The 21883-nt window shown below is 36.9% G+C and overlaps 1 protein-coding gene across 8 annotated transcripts in view; it reads right to left on the reverse strand.

Annotated features, from left to right (window-relative positions):
* Nucleotides 1–21883, reverse strand: part of LOC122800909 (hepatitis A virus cellular receptor 1-like) — a 327925-nt gene that overhangs the window by 104788 nt on the left and 201254 nt on the right. Inside the window, exons 3-7 of one of the 8 annotated variants that reach the window (XM_044070254.1) lie at nt 20171–20230; nt 16859–16924; nt 13792–13857; nt 10725–10790; nt 7050–7109 (exon numbers count right to left, since the gene is read on the reverse strand). In XM_044070254.1, the coding sequence (XP_043926189.1) occupies nt 7050–7109; nt 10725–10790; nt 13792–13857; nt 16859–16924; nt 20171–20230 (318 nt within the window). The remainder of the gene's footprint in view (nt 1–7049; nt 7110–10724; nt 10791–13791; nt 13858–16858; nt 16925–20170; nt 20231–21883) is intronic. The other 7 variants (XM_044070257.1, XM_044070256.1, XM_044070260.1 and 4 more) reach the window with 7 other exon arrangements.

A 21883-nucleotide genomic window follows, 5' to 3' on the forward strand; every position in this document is an offset into this window, starting at 1 on the left:
ACACTCTTCTATGCCTCGCCCATTTTTACTAAGCTATCTAAAAATAACCTCAGCAAACTGGAAATGTCCTACAATAACATTGCCAGATTTGCAACAGGCAACCCTTTCAGAAGCTACCATTGCATAAATATAAAGCAGCTAGGATGGCTGGAACCACAAAACCTGATTAAATTCCATCAACTAACGATTGCCCATAAAACTCTTTATAAACCTTCCAGTACTCCAATTCTATCTACCCTCATCACCCCATATACAAATCTGAAGTCCTTACGTTCTTCACACAAACTTCTTGTACATATCTCTAAACCTAACAACAAGGCTGGGGATTCTCTCTTTTCCAATGCTGTCGGAAAAACCTGGAATCTTCTCCCCAGTGACCTTTCCTCTCTTCCCTCTTTATCACTCTTCAAAAACAGACTGAAACTTTTCCTTAGAGCACACTGGATTATTCCCCTGTACTAAACCTGACTAGGCATCTATCTATCTGCTTAAACTTAGCTCTGCCTATCCCATACTACTCATGAACTGTTATATATTCCTTTTTGACTATAAATACATACTCCCTCTAAAACTACACTGAGTTCAACCTCTGTGAATACTTTCTACTGAGAAATTTCTTTATTTTAATACAATTAACCTGTCTTCTTCTTTGATTTTATTTCTTCTTTTTATGTATTATACCTGTATGTTGTATTGTATAATACAGGTATAATACATAAAAAGAAGAAATAAAATCAAAGAAGAAGACAGGTTAATTGTATTAAAATAAAAGAAATTCCTCTGTAGAAAGTATTCACAGAGGTTGAACTCAGTGTATTTTAGAGTGAGTATGTATTTATATTCAAAAAGGAATATATAACAGTTCATGAGTAGTACCTGTATGTTGTATTGTATATCTGCGATGGTGGTGCTGCGGTAGCTTTGTCACCTCACAGTAAGACGCTGTCCGGTTCGACTCTCAGCTAGAGCGTCTTCTGCATGGAGACATGCGTGAATGGGCGTATCTTCATTGAAGGTTGTGCATGAGGGCTGGTAACTCGGCACGTAAAAATCAACTGCCAGTCATTAACGGACCGGAGTTCTGCTGTGGCGACCCCTAACCGGGAAAAGCCGAAAGACCCAACAACAACCTGTATGTTGTATTTTATATGCATTCTTCTACTGTAAGGATTTTTTTTTGTCCTCACTGAATTTTCTGTTTTAACCTGGAATATGCATTGTATATAATGAATGCTGCTATTTAGTCATTTTTTTTTTGTTAATTTTTCATGTTTCTGTCTTGGAGCTTATCTTCCCGGGCCTCTACTGAAAATGGACATATATCCAGTTAGACTAGCCTGGTCAACAAAGGTAAAATAAAATAAAATAATGAAATAAATAATATATGATAACCTGTTTTGGCCATTGTACTGCAGATGAGGAAATGTGACTGTACATTGACATTCCCTGCTTTAAACACTGTAGTGCTAGGGAAAGAAGGTAGGCATGCGTTTGCTATGAATTCCCAGTTGTGGACACCATAGTGCCCAGAGGGAAGATGAATTTATCTACATTGTTGTTCACTGGTTTAAAATATTATGTAGGACAGAGTGTGAATGTGTCGAAAGAGGATGTGCTTTACTCAAACTTGTTTTCCTGGCATGTCACTCTACTGCAGTCATTACATGAAAAGGACATCACAGATAGTTCTTCTGTAAAATGATAACTGTGGCCATCTGTAATGGACAGTTATGCATATTTATTAATTTATTTTATTTTATTTACATTTGTTGACCGGGCTAGTCCAACTGGATATATGTCCATTTTCAGTGGAGGCCCGGGGAGAAAAGCTTCACACTTCAGAATAGAATCACAATAACATAAGTACATTACTAAGATTTAGCAAATTATAATAGCATATTACATTTTAGATTAAGAGAAAAAAAAAATTCCAAGCTATATAACACGTATGGATATAGATTCAACAAAATATAAGCTAAGTGAAATCTAGCACTATTTGAACTTTAAAAAGGTTATACACACAGATGGCAGTGAAACTCTCTTCCTTCTTTACAGGGTATTCCTCATCTCCCAGACCAAACTCCTCTTTGCATTGCAGTCATCCAACATATGCTGGCTCAGGGAGTGAGAGAAGCTGTCCTTCCTCATCTGTTAGGAGAAGGATTTTCTTAAAGGATGTTTCTGGTGCCAAAGAAAGAAGCTCCTGGATGCCAGTCTGGGACCTGTCCTTTCTGTTCCAATCTGAGATACTGACAAGTTCAAAATACTGTCACTTCACAACTTGTTACTGTGTATTCCCCATTCAAGTTTCCTTGTGAACTTACATTTAAAAAAATGTATATCATCACATTCCTATAGATCCATATTTCAGACATTTCTTAAGGTTTTGTGTATCTGCATCATGTTATCAGTTATCTGCTTTACCCTCTGTGTTATCTAATGCTCCAAGGGTATTCAAAAATTGTCTTGCTTCCTGTAACAACCTTCTGCAAACTGCAAGGTATTCACATTTTCACTTATTTAGATGACTTGCTTATCTTTGCACAGCTTTGTTCAGCTAATCCCTCCAGCTTGGGGATCAGTGTCTAGAGTGATAAAAGTTTAGGGTATTTGGAATAAAAAAAGGGATTTCCTTCCCAGGCTGAGATTCCAAATGAATATTCAGTAGTCTTTTCTGATTCCTTCTCACAGGATTGTTTTTCTATGTGTCTGCTGGACATCAGAGTTAAAAAAGAGCTTTTCTTCCACAAGAAAAATACATCCTTATTTAGATCTATTCCTAAGGTTTTCCACTCAGGCTTCTGTATTAACAAGGGAAATCCTCATGATTCTGGGTGTCGTGGCATCAATGATGCTCATGATGACTTTATCAAGGCTCCACATGAAGACGTTACAGTGATACCTGAAATCTCTATAGTCCCAGCACAGACATCCCTTGACTTTTCAAATTCCAATTCTAGAATTTACAAAAAGTGAGATTATATGTTGGAGAACCAAATCTCTTAGAATCCAGGCATCCCATTCTCCCCACCTGCTTGGGGATCAGTGTCTATGGTGATGAAATTTTAGGGTATTTAGAATCCAAAATACATGAACATAATAGAGGTTTTATCTCTCATAAATGCTCTCAACTCTCTTAATCATCTATGGTCCACTGGACCTCTAAAAGTATTTACAGACAACACTACAGTGATGTGGTACATAAACAAGTAAGGAGAACCAGATCATGCCCTCTGTGCAGTCTAGCTGTCGTAACTCAGAATATAACTTTTCAGCACAACCTTACTCTACAGGCATCTTACATTCCATCAGAGCAAAATTGTGTGGTAGGCAATAGACTGTCACAAATAGAAGCTGAATTAGAGGGTCTTCCAAGATTTGATCCCTCTGTGGAGAGCACCACAAAGAGATCTTTTTTCCTACCCTCTAAGCAATCAACTGGTAGAATTCTGCTCCAGGACTCCATACAAAAAGGCCTGAAAGACAGATGTCTTTCTTCTCCTTGGAAAGTAATGTTCCTAGATGCTTTTCCACCCTTTCCAGTAATACTCAGGGTACTTCTGAAAATTCAGAAGGACTCCACGTAGATCACTGTGGTAACTCCCTTCTAGTCCAGGCAAGTAGGCAACAATGGGTCTCCCCTTCTTCAGCAAATAGTCAGGGGCAATTACCACAGACTGGTTCTCTTGCACAAGACTAGGGGTGTTTGATGCATCCTGACCCTAAGTGACTGCCTGGGGCAAGGATCTTATTACCTTTTAGGCATCTTTTTTTTCCAGATGATGGGCAACAGGTATTAACAGAAGCAAAAAACTCTGCTACAAGGAAATCATGAATTAGCAAACAGAAGAGGCTTTCTAGTTGGTGCCAACAAAAGAACAAGCACCCATTCATGGTTTCTGTTTCTCTGGATTTACATTATTTGTGTGAGTTACTATTCTATGTCCTGTCTTACTCCTATATCAAGGTTCAATTGTCAGCCATTTTTGCATGTCTGCACATGGATCCCCCTTTCAATGCAGTCTCATGTGAAAATGTTTTTGAAAGGGGCGTTGCACAAGAAATCTAGAAAAAAAGGTGGCTTCTCCTTGGGTTCTTAACTTTGTGTTAGAAAAACTAACCGTTACTCCATTTTGAAGCATTCATCAGGCCAACTTAATGTTCTTTACATGGAAAACGGTTTTATCCATTACTCTGGCCTCTGTAAGAAGGGCATCTCAGTTATGAGCTCTTATGGTAAGTCAACCTTATTTCATTTTTCACCAAGATAGTGTTTATTTGAGAATGAATCTTTGTTTTATGCATAATGTGGTAACCACATTTTCTTTATTATAAACTATCCATCTCCTTGTTTCTTTTTCAGAAGCAAAAAATGAGACAGAAAGGTTACTTCATACCTTGGATGTCCACAAACAAGTAAGAAGAAAGGACAACCAGTGTCAAAACAGACCTTTTTTTCAAATGGTTATATTATGCTATTTACGTTTTGTTACTCCCACCACAGGAAAATTATTCCAGCAAGGGTCAATGCTCATTTGACCAAGGCCTCGGCTCCTTCTGTGGCTTTTTGAAAAGGGTTGGGTTCTAGAAGTAGTCTAGAAGCAGCAACTTCATTACCTGTGCGTACTTTTAGAAAGCACTATAAATTGGATTCCTTCTCCAAGTCTAAAACAGGCTTTGCTAGGTTCATCCTTCACGGGCCCCCAAACCCTTTTCCTTCCTCCTCCTAGTCTATCTAAGCTATGATAATCTGCTCATATAGCTTATGCTACACCAGCAGTGATCAGATGAAGAACATAGTACAGTTGTGTAAGTAAACGTATCATAACAGTAGATCTTAGAATGGTCACTGCTGCAGTAGCCACTCCCTCCCTTCCTCCACCTCCATTGTTTTTTGTATGTTTTTATACGGGTCTATATTATAACATTGAAGTCTAAAAACATTGAATGTTATAATATCGAACCCATTCAATCGAAACACCAGAAAACCGAACAGTCAGGAGAGCGAATTTTTTCCCAGGGAAAAAATTTGCTGTTCCGACAAACATACACACAACTCAAGCACACCAAAATAAATAATCCACACACATACACTTCACGAAACCCTACACTAAACCAGACATACACCACTAGCTACCCACTTACCTTAACCCAACCCTAACCCTAAGGTCCCTAACTATCACACACTCACCTTACCTGCTCCCTAACCCTAACTCACCTACCCCACCCTAACCCTTATGTCCACACAATCGCACATTTACCTGACCCAGTCCCTAACCCTAACTCACTTAACCCACCCTTAACCCTAAAGTCTGTCACTACCGCGCACTCACCTCACCCGCGCCCTAACCCTAAAGTCCCTAACTACCGCACACTCACCTTAACCCAGTCCGTTCGCTCACTTACCTTAACCCAGTCCGTAACCATCGCACCACACTTACCTGAACCCAATCCGTAACCTCCATTCACTCACTTCCCTAAACCCGGTCCGTAACCATCGCACCACACTGCTGTAAATAGCAAAGCCACAGACCACCAAAATCTTACCCTAGGTAAAATTTCGATGTACCGAGGCTTTGCTATTCTCAGCTTTCTCACTAAAGGGTTCGATATTATAACATTCAAAGTTTTTGAACTTCGATGTTATAATATAGACCCTTTTTATCCAGGTTATTGACATTTATTATCATGATTTTTTCCAACCACTGTCCTTCTCAGGGCTTTAGCCTTCCTGTCTTTGGGTTGGCATGAAAGCTCAGAAGGGCTTGGCATCCAAACCTAACTTTTAGACAGCTCAAGCTGGCTAATGGCTGGGTGCATGGAAGGTACCCTGAAGCTTTGGAAGCTGGATAGCCATTATGTCCTTTTTAGGATATAGCCCATATAGCTTAGGTTACTGCAGCAGCGATCATACAGACATCTAAAGTTATGATACGTTTACTTAGACAACTGTACTATCTTTTGCCTCTGACTAGGTATTCCCTCTCATAGAGTAGCTTCTAATAGAAAGTTTTCATGCCACCATTTTCTTCCAGATGAGATTTTATACTGGTATATTCCCAGGTGATGCACTGGTGCCTTCTGCATGCCTTTGCCTTTAGTGTTAGAGGTGCCAGGTGCAAGCCTGTACTATTTTTATTTACTTATTTTATGCAGGCAATGCCTGAGAAAATGCATTAGGAAGTGCTGTTTCTTAATTGTTCAGGATGGTTTTGTTTATGTTATTATTTGTACTTTATTTTATTTAACATTTGTTGACTGGAAAGTCTGAGTAGGACAGAGCCTATTTTCAGCAGAGGCCCGGGCAGAAATGCTCCAGACGCATGTCTTTGGGATAATGGAAGAAGCTGGAGCACCTGGTGGAAACCCACATGAATGCAAGGACATGCATACTCCACACAGAAGCCACCCCCAGCCAAGAACTGAATCAGAGAACCTCTTGCTGTGAGGCGACAATGCTAATTGCTGCACCACCGCACCACCCCCTTTATAAGAGTTAGACTGAAGAAGCATATGACCAGTGTTTGTGGGGAAAGGATGTGTTTGTTTTCTGTGTGGCGAGGCATGTTTCACCTTCCAGCCACATGGTAGGAATACATTTAAAATGTTACATAAAAGAAAGCTAATGTGTGGGAAGGAAAGGAGAAACTTCTTTGTTCCTGCCCTCATGGACCATTTGCTAAGCAGCTTTAAATGTTTTTTCCCTCAGCTGTAAGTGGCGTGGTGCTGTAGTAGGGCCGGTGTTTGTCTTTGAAGGAGCAAAGTGAGACACCAAAGGCAGGAAAGAGAAGGAAAAAGAATGGTACATAAAAAATGTGAGGGAGGGGAGAAACATTTTGTGAACAAATAAAATGCTGAAATTTAATAGCTTTTACATGTACCTATATGGGGCCCTAGAAATGAAACGTAAGTGTGCATCATACACGCTGGCAGCCAGTTGAAAATGTTTCTGTACCTTTTGCAACAACCTTTCTAGCTTATGTATTGTCATTTAAACCGCACTACAACACACGTCTCAAAAAATACATAGTAAAAATGCTGCCTCATACCTGTAACTGGTTTTGTTGTTGCTGGTAATGTACTTGCATTAAATGCAGCTGTGGTTTGTGCTATGGTTAAAAAGTACAAAAAGAGTTAGTCCAAATAAATATTAGAAAAAAAACGTTTGTTTCATTCTAACTCAATGTATATTGCATTAATGCAGTAAAATATCTTTATGTGCAGATAAGGTGCAGACATTTCAAATGGAAAAACACAACTAACTTTTGCTTATAAATTTCATTCACTCAAGCATAATTTCTAGTCCAAAAAATCATCATGAAAGCATGCCTTCTTAAAGTAGCTTACATTAAGTTGTACAGCTACATAAAGCTGGTAGAATTTTATCCTGTGAGTCAGGACAGACATCCATCCACATATACTTTAGTGGCATATAGCTTCATTACACTGAGTTCAAGTATAAAATAAATTTACCAGGGCATGGATGTTGGCACTGCATACTCAGCCCCAATGATTTACGCAATTTACTGTACATTAGCTTAGTTTTCAGGTCATTTTAGACAACAAATACATTATTTTAGCATCCATATTATGTCAGACTAATGCAACATAGATTTCTGTCACTGTCCTCAAAAGTGTTCATACTTCAGAGAGGTTAAACTACTCATCTAAAAAACAAATCACTATTTGAAGAATGAAGGATTTATCATATCCTCCCAAACTGTTATTGTCATTAAACTCTATCAAATTATTTTAAGTTCTGTGTTAAAATGAGCAAAACTGCATGTGGTTTCCTTGCTTTCTTGACAGACAAAAATATTTCTGTCATGCTACCTTTAATCTCATGTAAACTCTCTTGTCCATAAATTTACTATGGTTCTGGCTGTGTATATATCTCTGTGGTGAGGTATCATTATGGAGAGAAACTTATAAGAGTTACAGATTGTATACCAATTTTTGCATTACTGATTACAGTATGCTGTAAAAAAAGATTTATGGTTGAATACAACTTTTTGTAGCTTGGTCTACCTGACCAGCTTTTAAAACTTCATCAATCTGGATAATTATATGAATTATTGCTTTTAAATGGCAATATCTATGAGTGTTAATTAGTGTATCATTTCAGATATAACATCTACTTGCCTGTTTTTATAAAGATCAGATTGACTGTTTTGTTTTTATTTTCTATAATAATTGCAAGATACCATAGTATTCCTTTTACCAGCTTAAGCTTGAAAATGTCAGAGGTTTGATTCTTCACTTACATGGTTTAAATGTTTTTGTTTGGTTAGTTTTAAGCAGATCTTCTATTAGTCTTTTGACTAATTTGATCTTCCTCCAACAGACCAGTCTGTATTTATATCAGTCCTTTTACTTATCTTTGTTTACTATGGAAACATACATATTCATACTAACATTTCCACGGCAAAAAACATGCAGACATTAAGAATTGCACACTAAATAATTATGTTTGAAAAACATGATATAAAAGTACAAATCTTTATAAAAGGCAGTCTTTTTTATTCATGCATTCACTTGTTGCACTTTATATATATATATATATATATATATATATATATATATATATATATATATATATATATTTTTTTTACAGTTGTTCTAAATATTTTGAGAAATTCAGTGCTGGGTATACAAGCAGTCTTTCTGTGCCCTAGCCCCCATAATTAATTATTCAAAAATTAGAGACAACTTAATTTCTTTTTCACTATACATCAATTGTTGGGGCATGACCAATACCCAGATATTCCTCTATAATAAATGTGTTTTTTTATTAGTGCTTTGATTATTATTCTCATTTTTTTATCAAAAAATTCCTTGCAGTCATATTGTCCTCTTGGCATTCTGCAGCTCTATCTGTCCCAATTTTCATGCAGATTGTTTTTTTTTCTACACTTCAGCCTAACCTAATACAACCACATGCTGTTTTTTCCTACTCCAAGGAAGTACAGCGAAGGCAGCAGGACATATATTAGCAGGAAGAGGTGGTGGTGGGGATGTCAGATTCCATACTTTGAAGGACAATTTACTTGTAAAGTTTCAGAGTCCAAGTAACATCAGGCTCACAATGCATTATGTTGTTATGCTTACACTTTATCCAGGCACTGGTCAGTGACATTATCTTAAAGCCCAATTTTGCTAAATATACATATATTTCAGAACATCAAAAATCTGCTATTGTTCTGCAGTGTCATCTGGTTTATCATTCAGAAAGGAGAAAGGCCTCTCATTAATCAATCATTTTATCAAAGTTAACCTTCTGATGTTATAGACTAATAACAAAAATTATTTTAAAATGTCAGAAACTGAAGTATTGTACTATCCAAAGTGACTGTTTTGTTCACTTTTTGTGTTGTCCTCTAAAATAACAATCCTTGACCGCTTCGATCCTCTAACAAACTACTAATTCAGACTAGCAAAATTAATAACACAGCCGGTGACTCTCTCTTTGCAAACTCTGTAAGTAGACCCTGGAACTCTCTTCCAGCTGATATTACCTTACTTTCTACCTTAGGTCAATTTAAAACTAGACTCAAACAACAGTTGGCACTTAACTGGCTATGTCAATGTATCAAGCCTGGCTAACTCTCTCTAGAATGTGTAAAAATCTGTTAACCAGTTTACTGTGTAATTTAATTTAATCCTGACTTACGCTCGGGATAAACTCTAACCTGTGGAACTTGTTTAACTTGCTTACTTATGTAATCACTGTAAATAGTCTGCTGGTATTATGTAATGCTGTATCTGCTTACCCTTGGAGCTTTTCTCCCCGGGCCTCCGCTGAAAATGGACATGCATCTAGTCGGACTATCCTGGTCAACAAATGTAAAATAAAAATAAATAAAATATTTATAAGCCTCAGTGCTTAAACTGCACTGAAATTACCTTTTTTTAACAGCCATTTTTCTGCGGGGACTTCACTCCCCACACTCTCCACATCTCTGCATGCAAAGGCTTTGCTTTCATAGGCCTTGAATAGTTAATCTTATGCATGTGTTTCCAAGATCCAAATGTAATTATCCTGTATAACTAGATATTCAGGTTTGGAACTGAATTGATCAGAATTATGAGACATGAATAGAATGGCATATCCCCTGCAACTGATTTAATATTATGCCAATATTAATACATTCACTTTCTCGTTTCAATGCCACTTATATTTTACTATACTTACTAGTAGCAGCAGCATTTGTACACAAGGTTAACTTTTGTTACTATAACTGACTCCTACACCAATGCAGCTGTCATACCTGAAACTTGCATTGCCAGGGGAGGTATTTCCACATCATATTTCCTGATGACATACATTACTGCTTATGACAGTGGTGGCTTGTGTGGTACTGTGTATTCAATAGCCACTCTGTTTCAGATTACAAGTAAAGATTTTCCCGTTATGGATTCCATATGCCTGTTTAAATCTTCAGTTAGGATTTTATGAGTCTCAGAACATTTGACCACTATTCTTTAAACTGTTCAAACAATTAATGAATGAGGAAAGTTGATTATATAGGCTGATCAAGTAGATCAATTTGTTGTCCAAAAGTGTTCATGTGAAAAAAAATAGTATAGTCCACACATGCAACTGGACCATGGCATACATCACCGCCATTTGTCACAGATATTATAAAATGCATATTGTCCTTTAGGCTGCTTGTGTAATGCACACTTTACAACCCACATAATGAAGTGTAAGTTTTATACTATACCTGCAGTTATGCTTGTTGTATATGGAACTGTGCTTGTAGTTGCTGACGTTGTGGTTTCACCTTCTGCTATGAAAAGATTAATTTTAGTGTATTCAATAGAAAACTTGAAAATTAAAGAATATGTCTATAAGAGATATGTAAGTCACAAACAATGGTAATACTACTGATAGTAAAACAGAATATTAAAATTATTAATGCAGTAACCGTAAACTTTTCTGAAGGTATGGTGAAGATGTTTCCTCTAGGCAAAAAAGAAAAAATGTGCATTCCTTTTGAATAAGATTTTTTAATCTTTCATGACAAACTGATAAAATAAATGAATACATCTATCTTTTATACCATTCTCACAAAGGTGCCTAGTAGTCAGTCTTTTCATGGTATGCTACAATACATTTTATTGCTACATTAATTGTGGTTGACATTTCACTGTGATTTTTAAAAATTGCGTTATACATGAAGGATTCAATGAATATATTTCTTTGAACATTTCTCTTGAAAAAAATTGCAGGAGAATCTGCTTTAATTAGTGATCTAAATGGGTTAAGGAAAGTAAATGAAAGGAACGTGTGACTCCTCACCAAAAGAGGCAGAGCTAAAATAAGGTATTATGGGTATGCTGTTTAGGTATAGAAAGATGAGATACAGTAACAACAAGCCCTCCTTGAGTTGGTTGTGTAGATGAGAAGTTTGTACTTTGACATTGGCTGCATTTTGAGAGCAGCATAACAATTTTCTTAAATTATGTGTCCATAGCAAAAGTAAGAGATTAGAATTAGTAAACCAGCATTGCACAATCACACCCACTCCCACAGAAGTGTCCTTAAATTAGGTAATCAGTGGGGGCATGCTTACTCTCTGACCTCAACACTAGGGAATGTATAGAAGCACATATAGCCTGCATCCTGAGTTCTGTAATGCCCAATGTATGCAATCACGGAACTATAAGCAATGCATATAGAATATTAAATCGCTGGTTTGCTCAAGGCAATTAATGTACAAGCCACTGCTTATGTACTTTAGTCCTCTTGTTGGGTTAGGATAACAGTTGTTTGCTTTATAACAGTGACAGATTTATGCACTAACCCAACAGTAAATTGTAGGCAGAGTAATGGTAAAGTAGGCAGTGAGTGACAGTTATGATTAATCAATCACTGCTATTCTGAAACTGAAATTTTAAAAACATATTCTGAACGTCATCTGATCCTAAATCCCAAAAAAACTAAAATGCTGTTATTTTCACCAACACATAGGTCTACCGCTTTCACCTTTACCATAAATTCAAGTGATGGCACAATAATCTCTCCTGACCCCTCTACAAAACTATTAGGTGTCATCATAGATAATAATCTAAAATTCGACCTACATGTTAACCAAACTATCAAAACCATCAATAAAAACTAGGGTCACTTTACAGAATAAAAGCCTTCCTAACCCCTCCAGCTAAAATTGCCATAGCTCGCTCTCACCTTCTTTCAACCCTTCTGTATGCATCCCCTCTACACTCGAATTTAAACAAGACTGTCCTTAAAAAACTCTCAATTTGCTACAACCACATTGCCAGGTTTGCCACTGGGCTGCCTTTTAGGACACATCATTGCATCAATCTAAATCAGCTTGGGTGGCTTGAACTACCCAGCCTAATCCAGTATAACCAACTGATTATGGCCTATAAAATCCTCTATAATCCGGACAATACTCCTGCACTTAAAAACATTATCATCCCCTATAACAATCCTTGACCGCTTCGATCCTCTAACAAACTACTAATTCAGAGTAGCAAAATTATTAACTCAGCCGGTGACTCTCTCTTTGCAAACTCTGTAAGTAGACCCTGGAACTCTCTTCCAGCTGATATTACCTTAATTTCTACCTTAGGTCAATTTAAAACTAGGCTCAAACAACAGTTGGCACTTAACTGGCTATGTCAATGTATCAAGCCTGGCTAACTCTCTCTAGAATGTGTAAAAATCTGTTAACCAGTTTACTGTGTAATTTAATTTAATCCTGACTTATGCTCGGGATAAACTCTAACCTGTGGAACTTGTTTAACTTGCTTACTTATGTAATCACTGTAAATAGTCTGCTGGTATTATGTAATGCTGTATCTACTTACCCTTGGAGCTTTTCTCCCCGGGCCTCCGCTAAAAATGGACATGAATCTAGTCGGACTATCCTGGTCAACAAATGTAAAATAAAAATAAATAAAATATTTATAAGCCTCAGTGCTTAAACTGCACTGAAATTACCTTTTTTTAACAGCCATTTTTCTGCGGAGACTTCACTCCCCACATTCTCCACATCTCTGCATGCAAAGGCTTTGCTTTCATAGGCCTTGAATAGTTAATCTTACGCATGTGTTTCCAAGATCCAAATGTAATTATCCTGTATAACTAGATATTCAGGTTTGGAACTGAATTGATCAGAATTATGAGACATGAATAGAATGGCATATCCCCTGCAACTGATTTAATATTATGCCAATATTAATACATTCACTTTCTCGTTTCAATGCCACTTATATTTTACTATACTTACTAGTAGCAGCAGCATTTGTACACAAGGTTAACTTTTGTTACTATAACTGACTCCTACACCAATGCAGCTGTCATACCTGAAACTTGCATTGCCAGGGGAGGTATTTCCACATCACATTTCCTGATGACATACATTACTGCTTATGACAGTGGTGGCTTGTGTGGTACTGTGTATTCAATAGCCACTCTGTTTCAGATTACAAGTAAAGATTTTCCCGTTATGGATTCCATATGCCTGTTTAAATCTTCAGTTAGGATTTTATGAGTCTCAGAACATTTGACCACTATTCTTTAAACTATTCAAACAATTAATGAATGAGGAAAGTTGGTTATATAGGCTGATCAAGTAGATCAATTTGTTGTCCAAAAGTGTTCATGTGAAAAAAAATAGTATAGTCCACACATGCAACTGGACCATGGCATACATCACCGCCATTTGTCACAGATATTATAAAATGCATATTGTCCTTTAGGCTGCTTGTGTAATGCACACTTTACAACCCACATAATGAAGTGTAAGTTTTATACTATACCTGCAGTTATGCGTGTTGTATATGGAACTGTGCTTGTAGTTGCTGACGTTGTGGTTTCACCTTCTGCTATGAAAAGATTAATTTTAGTGTATTCAATAGAAAACTTGAAAATTAAAGAATATGTCTATAAGAGATATGTAAGTCACAAACAATGGTAATACTACTGATAGTAAAACAGAATATTAAAATTATTAATGCAGTAACCGTAAACTTTTCTGAAGGTATGGTGAAGATGTTTCCTCTAGGCAAAAAAGAAAAAATGTGCATTCCTTTTGAATAAGATTTTTTAATCTTTCATGACAAACTGATAAAATAAATGAATACATCTATCTTTTATACCATTCTCACAAAGGTGCCTAGTAGTCAGTCTTTTCATGGTATGCTACAATACATTTTATTGCTACATTAATTGTGCTTGACATTTCACTGTGATTTTTAAAAATTGCGTTATACATGAAGGATTCAATGAATATATTTCTTTGAACATTTCTCTTGAAAAAAATTGCAGGAGAATCTGCTTTAATTAGTGATCTAAATGGGTTAAGGAAAGTAAATGAAAGGAACGTGTGACTCCTCACCAAAAGAGGCAGAGCTAAAATAAGGTCTTATGGGTATGCTGTTTAGGTATAGAAAGATGAGATACAGTAACAACAAGCCCTCCTTGAGTTGGTTGTGTAGATGAGAAGTTTGTACTTTGACATTGGCTGCATTTTGAGAGCAGCATAACAATTTTCTTAAATTATGTGTCCATAGCAAAAGTAAGAGATTAGAATTAGTAAACCAGCATTGCACAATCACACCCACTCCCACAGAAGTGTCCTTAAATTAGGTAATCAGTGGGGGCATGCTTACTCTCTGACCTCAACACTAGGGAATGTATAGAAGCACATATAGCCTGCATCCTGAGTTCTGTAATGCCCAATGTATGCAATCACGGAACTATAAACAATGCATATAGAATATTAAATTGCTGGTTTGCTCAAGGCAGTTAATGTACAAGCCACTGCTTATGTACTTTAGTCCTCTTGTTGGGTTAGGATAACAGTTGTTTGCTTTATAACAGTGACAGATTTATGCACTAACCCAACAGTAAATTGTAGGCAGAGTAATGGTAAAGTAGGCAGTGAGTGACAGTTATGATTAATCAATCACTGCTATTCTGAAACTGAAATTTTAAAAACATATTCTGAACGTCATCTGATCCTAAATCCCAAAAAAACTAAAATGCTGTTATTTTCACCAACACATAGGTCTACCGCTTTCACCTTTACCATAAATTCAAGTGATGGCACAATAATCTCTCCTGACCCCTCTACAAAACTATTAGGTGTCATCATAGATAATAATCTAAAATTCGACCTACATGTTAACCAAACTATCAAAACCATCAATAAAAACTAGGGTCACTTTACAGAATAAAAGCCTTCCTAACCCCTCCAGCTAAAATTGACATAGCTCGCTCTCACCTTCTTTCAACCCTTCTGTATGCATCCCCTCTACACTCGAATTTAAACAAGACTGTCCTTAAAAAACTCTCAATTTGCTACAACCACATTGCCAGGTTTGCCACTGGGCTGCCTTTTAGGACACATCATTGCATCAATCTAAATCAGCTTGGGTGGCTTGAACTACCCAGCCTAATCCAGTATAACCAACTGATTATGGCCTATAAAATCCTCTATAATCCGGACAATACTCCTGCACTTAAAAACATTATCATCCCCTATAACAATCCTTGACCGCTTCGATCCTCTAACAAACTACTAATTCAGAGTAGCAAAATTATTAACTCAGCCGGTGACTCTCTCTTTGCAAACTCTGTAAGTAGACCCTGGAACTCTCTTCCAGCTGATATTACCTTAATTTCTACCTTAGGTCAATTTAAAACTAGACTCAAACAACAGTTGGCACTTAACTGGCTATGTCAATGTATCAAGCCTGGCTAACTCTCTCTAGAATGTGTAAAAATCTGTTAACCAGTTTACTGTGTAATTTAATTTAATCCTGACTTTTGCTTGGGATAAACTCTAACCTGTGGAACTTGTTTAACTTGCTTACTTATGTAATCACTGTAAATAGTCTGCTGGTATTATGTAATGCTGTATCTACTTACCCTTGGAGCTTTTCTCCCCGGGCCTCCGCTAAAAATGGACATGAATCTAGTCGGACTATCCTGGTCAACAAATGTAAAATAAAAATAAATAAAATATTTATAAGCCTCAGTGCTTAAACTGCACTGAAATTACCTTTTTTTAACAGCCATTTTTCTGCGGAGACTTCACTCCCCACATTCTCCACATCTCTGCATGCAAAGGCTTTGCTTTCATAGGCCTTGAATAGTTAATCTTATGCATGTGTTTCCAAGATCCAAATGTAATTATCCTGTATAACTAGATATTCAGGTTTGGAACTGAATTGATCAGAATTATGAGACATGAATAGAATGGCATATCCCCTGCAACTGATTTAATATTATGCCAATATTAATACATTCACTTTCTCGTTTCAATGCCACTTATATTTTACTATACTTACTAGTAGCAGCAGCATTTGTACACAAGGTTAACTTTTGTTACTATAACTGACTCCTACACCAATGCAGCTGTCATACCTGAAACTTGCATTGCCAGGGGAGGTATTTCCACATCATATTTCCTGATGACATACATTACTGCTTATGACAGTGGTGGCTTGTGTGGTACTGTGTATTCAATAGCCACTCTGTTTCAGATTACAAGTAAAGATTTTCCCGTTATGGAGTCCATATGCCTGTTTAAATCTTCAGTTAGGATTTTATGAGTCTCAGAACATTTGACCACTATTCTTTAAACTGTTCAAACAATTAATGAATGAGGAAAGTTGATTATATAGGCTGATCAAGTAGATCAATTTGTTGTCCAAAAGTGTTCATGTGAAAAAAAATAGTATAGTCCACACATGCAACTGGACCATGGCATACATCACCACCCTTTGTCACAGATATTATAAAATGCATATTGTCCTTTAGGCTGCTTGTGTAATGCACACTTTACAACCCACATAATGAAGTGTAAGTTTTATACTATACCTGCAGTTATGCGTGTTGTATATGGAACTGTGCTTGTAGTTGCTGACGTTGTGGTTTCACCTTCTGCTATGAAAAGATTAATTTTAGTGTATTGAATAGAACATCTGAAAATTAAAGAATATATTTAAAAGAGGGATGTAACGCACAAACAATGGTAATACTACCGATACTAAAACAGAATATTAAAACTATTAATGCAGTAACCACATGCTTCTTTGAAGATATGGTGTCCCTGTTGACTCTAGGTAAAAAAGAAAAAAATGTGCATTCCTTTTGAATAACAATTTTTAGTCTTACATGACAAACTGGTAAAATCAATGAATAAGTCTATCTTTTATACCTTTCTCACAAAGGTGCCTAACAGTCTTTTCATCATATGCTACAATACATTTCATTGCAACGTTAAGTATGGTTGAGATTTCACTGCGATTTAAAAAAATTGTGTTATACAAGAAGGATTTAATGTGTATATTTCTTTGAACATTTCCCTTGAGAAAATTGTAGGAGAATCTGCTTTAGTTAATGATCTAAATGGGCTAAGGAAAGTAAATGAAAGGGCCATGTAACTCTTTACCAAAAGAGGCAGAGCTGCAATAAGGTATTATGGGTATGCTGTATAGCTTTCAACCTCTTAGAGAAACAAATCTGGACTAAGGCTTAAATAATGGGGTGGGGGGGCAAAGGCCCAAAAATAGGGCCACTTTTTAAATGTCGCTCTTACAAATCTAGAATGTTGATAGAATAACAGGTTTTGCATTACCATGAATTTTCTGAAGGGTATGAAGACTGAAACTCAAATGTCTGTCATGATTTTTTGACTTTAACCCTGAATGATTTGTGACTGATTTGCCAGAAAACCACAATTTATGAGAAACAGACCAAAACTGTGAGGCAGAAATCTGGACATTCTGTGAAAATCTGTACAGTTTAGAGGTATGTAATGCTGTTGAAGCCAGTTTAGGTATAGAAAGATGAGATACAGTAACAAGCCCTCCTTGAGTTGGTTGTGTAGATGAGGAGTTTGTACTTTGACATTGGCTGCATTTGGAGAGCAACATAATGTAAGAGACACTGCAGACTGCTGTCAGACACTTTCAGCAATGCATGTGACACATAGTGCTGCATCAGGGTCAAAGCTACACACTTGTAGCAGGGACAGGGGACATTCTGAATGTTTCCTCACAGGGAAACTTTTACAACATCCTGCTTGTGAGATTTTTGCCACTTTACACCATTTCTTTATCTGTTTGCTTTTAAGGAATGAGCATCAGTGCTAAATAAATTTTAAATTAAGCATATGTGTAATTAAATTAAAACAATTGCCATTTTCGTATATATATATATATATATGTATATATATATATATATATGTATATATTCATCTGGTTCATTTATACAGTTTTCTTTATTTACTTGGCAATGGTCTACTATACCTACTCCCTCTAAGTTTTGCTTTAGAATTAGAGTGAACTCTGTTTGCATTGAATCTTTTTTAGAATTACTCATGTAGGTCTTAATATTGCTGGTAAAATAATCCTGTTCAAATGCCAGTCTACTACAATAACCATAATTCTGTCTGCAGGGGTAGCTCAAGCCCTCTTAACCCACTGTCACATTAAGAAGCAATTGTGGATTAGGGGGTTAAGGGGGGCATCAGCACTTATTATAAAATAAAGGAATTACAATTCAGAAGTAATGCTTTTCATGACAGAAACACATACAACATACACAAAATTAAAAAAAACAAACAAAGACAAAATGAAGTCACTGATCACATTTCACAAGGGTAGACTTTGAAAGTCTCTACCTTATGCTGTTGTCTGTTAATAAAATAAGGAGTAGTTAAAACTACTGCACAGCTTTCCAAAAATGATTATCTTACCACTATTTCAGAACCACTGATGGGATGCAATGAATATCTTTTTCAAAGAAGATGGGATTATTGCAAAGGAATGCCATCATTGAGAACTTCATGCAATTTTCTTAAATTACGTTTCCATAGCAAAGGTGGGGGATTAGAATTAGTAAACCAGCATTGCACAATTGTCCCCAATTCCATAGAAGTATCGTTAAATAAGGTAATCAGTGGGTATATGCTTACTGTCCCACCTCAACATATATAAAGAACATAAAGCCTGCATCCTGAGTACTGTAATGTCCAATGTATGCAATTACAAATCTATAAACAATGTATGTGGAATGTTAAATTGTTGCTTTTCTCAAGGCAAATATTTGCACTAGTGATTAGTTAATGTATAAGCAACTGCTTATGTACCTTAGTACTATAACTGGGTTAGGATAACAGTGGTTTGTTGTGTAACAGTGACATATTCATGCACTAACCCAACGACAAATTGTATGCCCAGTAATGGTAAAGCTGGCAGTCAGTGACAGTCATGATTAATCACTATTATTCTGAAAATGAAAATTAACAACACATTTGTAAGCCCCAGTGCTTAAACTGGACTGAAATGACGTTGAACAGTCATTTTCTGCATAGACTTCACTCCCCACACTGTCCACATCTCTGCATTGAAAAGCTTTGCCCTCATAATCCTTAAATAATTAATCTTACACTTGTGTTACCAAGATCCAAATGTAGTTATCCTGTATAACTAGATATTCAAGTCTGAAAATTAATTATTCAGAATTCTGAGGCATGAATAGAAGGGCATATGCCTTGCAATTGACTTAATGTTATGTTGATATTATTACATTAACTTTCTCATTTCAATGTCACTTATATTTTCTACACTTATCAGTAGCAGCATTTGTACACAAGGTTATATTTTGCACTGTAGCTGACCCCTGCACTAAGACTACCACCTCGACACCTTTGCAGCTCTCATATCTGAAGCGTGCCTCACCAGAGAAGGTATTTCTACCTCACATTCTCTGATTACATGTATTGTTGCATATGACAGTGGTGGCTTGTGTGGTACTGTGTATTCAATAGCCACTCTGTTTCCAGATTACAAGTAAAGATTTTCCCCTTATGCAGTCCATATGCCTGTTTTAACCATGCATTAGGGTTTTGTAAATCTCAGAACATATGCCCACCATTCTTTAAACTGGTCAAACAACTAAAGAGCGAGGAAAGAAGATTATACGGGATGATCAGACTACATCAATTTGTTGCTTAAAGATTTTCATCTGAAAAAATAAAAATTGTATAGTAAACACATACAATTGGACATGGCAGACATCGTTACCATTTCTCACAGCTATTTTAAAATGTGTATTGTCCTTTAGGCTGTACATGTAATGCACACCTTACATCAGACATAAAGGAATATAAGTTTTATACTATACCTGTAGATGTGGGTAGTATGTCTGGAGTTGTGCTTGTAATTACTGCATTTGTGGTTTCACCTGAAGTTAAAAAGATGTTTATTTTAGTGTGTTTGTAACAAAATCTGCATATTAAAGACTGTATAAGTAATAGCTATGTGACATGTGACATGATAGTAGTACTACTTTAACAGAGAATAGACTTGACAACATTATACATGTAATGCAATGGAGATATCATCATTGCACCATCCTACAAAAATCGCTCTCCTATCAAACAAAGCTATTTTATTCTTATCATTTTAGACTTCTTCCCATCTCCTGCTGCATTCAGCTCAAGCACATGCTTCAAATTCACTTCATTAAATAGTCTCCTTGGAGCAACAAATATCTTATTCTGCTAAGATCCTGCTAGGAATACACAGCTGACTTAATTGCTAAAGTCTATGCCTCACATTTATAAGTTCGAGCCTCACATTTGGCCCATGCCAGTGTGTGGAGTTTGCATCTTCTCCCTATGACTCTGGGGGGGAGGTCCTCCTAGGTGATGTGCAGCATCCTGTAGATAGGTCATAGGTCAACACATCTCACCGACTGACTGCCATCTGGACAGTGTTAAAACTGTCCATAAGTGATGTTGTCCAAAAATGAGCATGGGTACTTGCTGGTGATAAATCGGATGAGAAACTGGTCTACTCTGACTTAGACCATACATCAGGTATCCATGCAGATGGTGGGAGGGGTCTAAGTGCCCTAGTCGGTCAGTGTGTACTGCCATAAAGTCCAGCAGCCCTAGGTCAATAAGCTACTGGCTGGCAGGTGTTTAGTTACTCAGCATGGGATTACTGGGATAGCTCTGTTGAGTGAAAGCTGGGCATAAAAACAGTCATTCTGTAAACCTGCCAAACATGAAGTAAGAATTGCTACACTCAGTATAGGATGCAGTTTGGAAGCGTATGACATGATGGTTAGGATGAGATTGGATAGCCTTTATATCTAGGACACAAGATGGAAGAGTCTACTACTCAGGAGGATGACCAACTAGAAGTGGTAGGGAATTGTGGGGAGGATGGTGAGGAAGAGGCTTCCAGAAGACAGTAAGGGATGCCATCAGAATTAGGGACAGACACATGACAATCAGATTCCAGTGTAAGTATTGGTCAGAATGCATAATCTCAGCCTATGCAACATTGCAGGCTTGTAATAGCATGGAAAAGAGTGCATTTCAGGCAGTAGCTGTGGGCCTACAAGATAAAACAGGTCAATTTCATGTTCGTTGATAATGGGGGGCCTGAATGCACAAATTGGAAAAGACAGAACATGATACGAGGACTGCCTAGGTCCACATGGGGTGGGGCAGCAGGAAGAAGGAGACGTTACTCTAGACTTCTGTCTGGAAAATGGCTTGATGGAGGCCAACATGTGGTTCAGAAAGAGAGAGAGTCATAAAATCACATGCAAGAAATTGCCAGCATGCAACTCAAGTAGACTTCCTCCTACTATAAAGTAACCCTAGGTGAAAATTCATTGTCGAAGCTTGCCCCTTCAGTCTGCAAGATAATATGCCACATAAGCTGCTAAAATCCAAATTCTATGAGCAATCCAAATGTAGCCATTTCAATGACAACAGACTGCAGTATGTTATTTTCACCTATTTATTTAAATTCTTTGTAGCTGACTGAGAAAAAATTGTCTATCATCTGTGCTTATTCATTAATCATTGTAAACTTTTAA

This window comes from Protopterus annectens, chromosome 4.part1, assembly GCF_019279795.1.
Source record: "Protopterus annectens isolate FY-2018-M chromosome 4.part1, PAN1.0, whole genome shotgun sequence".
NCBI classification, from domain to species: domain Eukaryota; kingdom Metazoa; phylum Chordata; order Ceratodontiformes; family Protopteridae; genus Protopterus; species Protopterus annectens.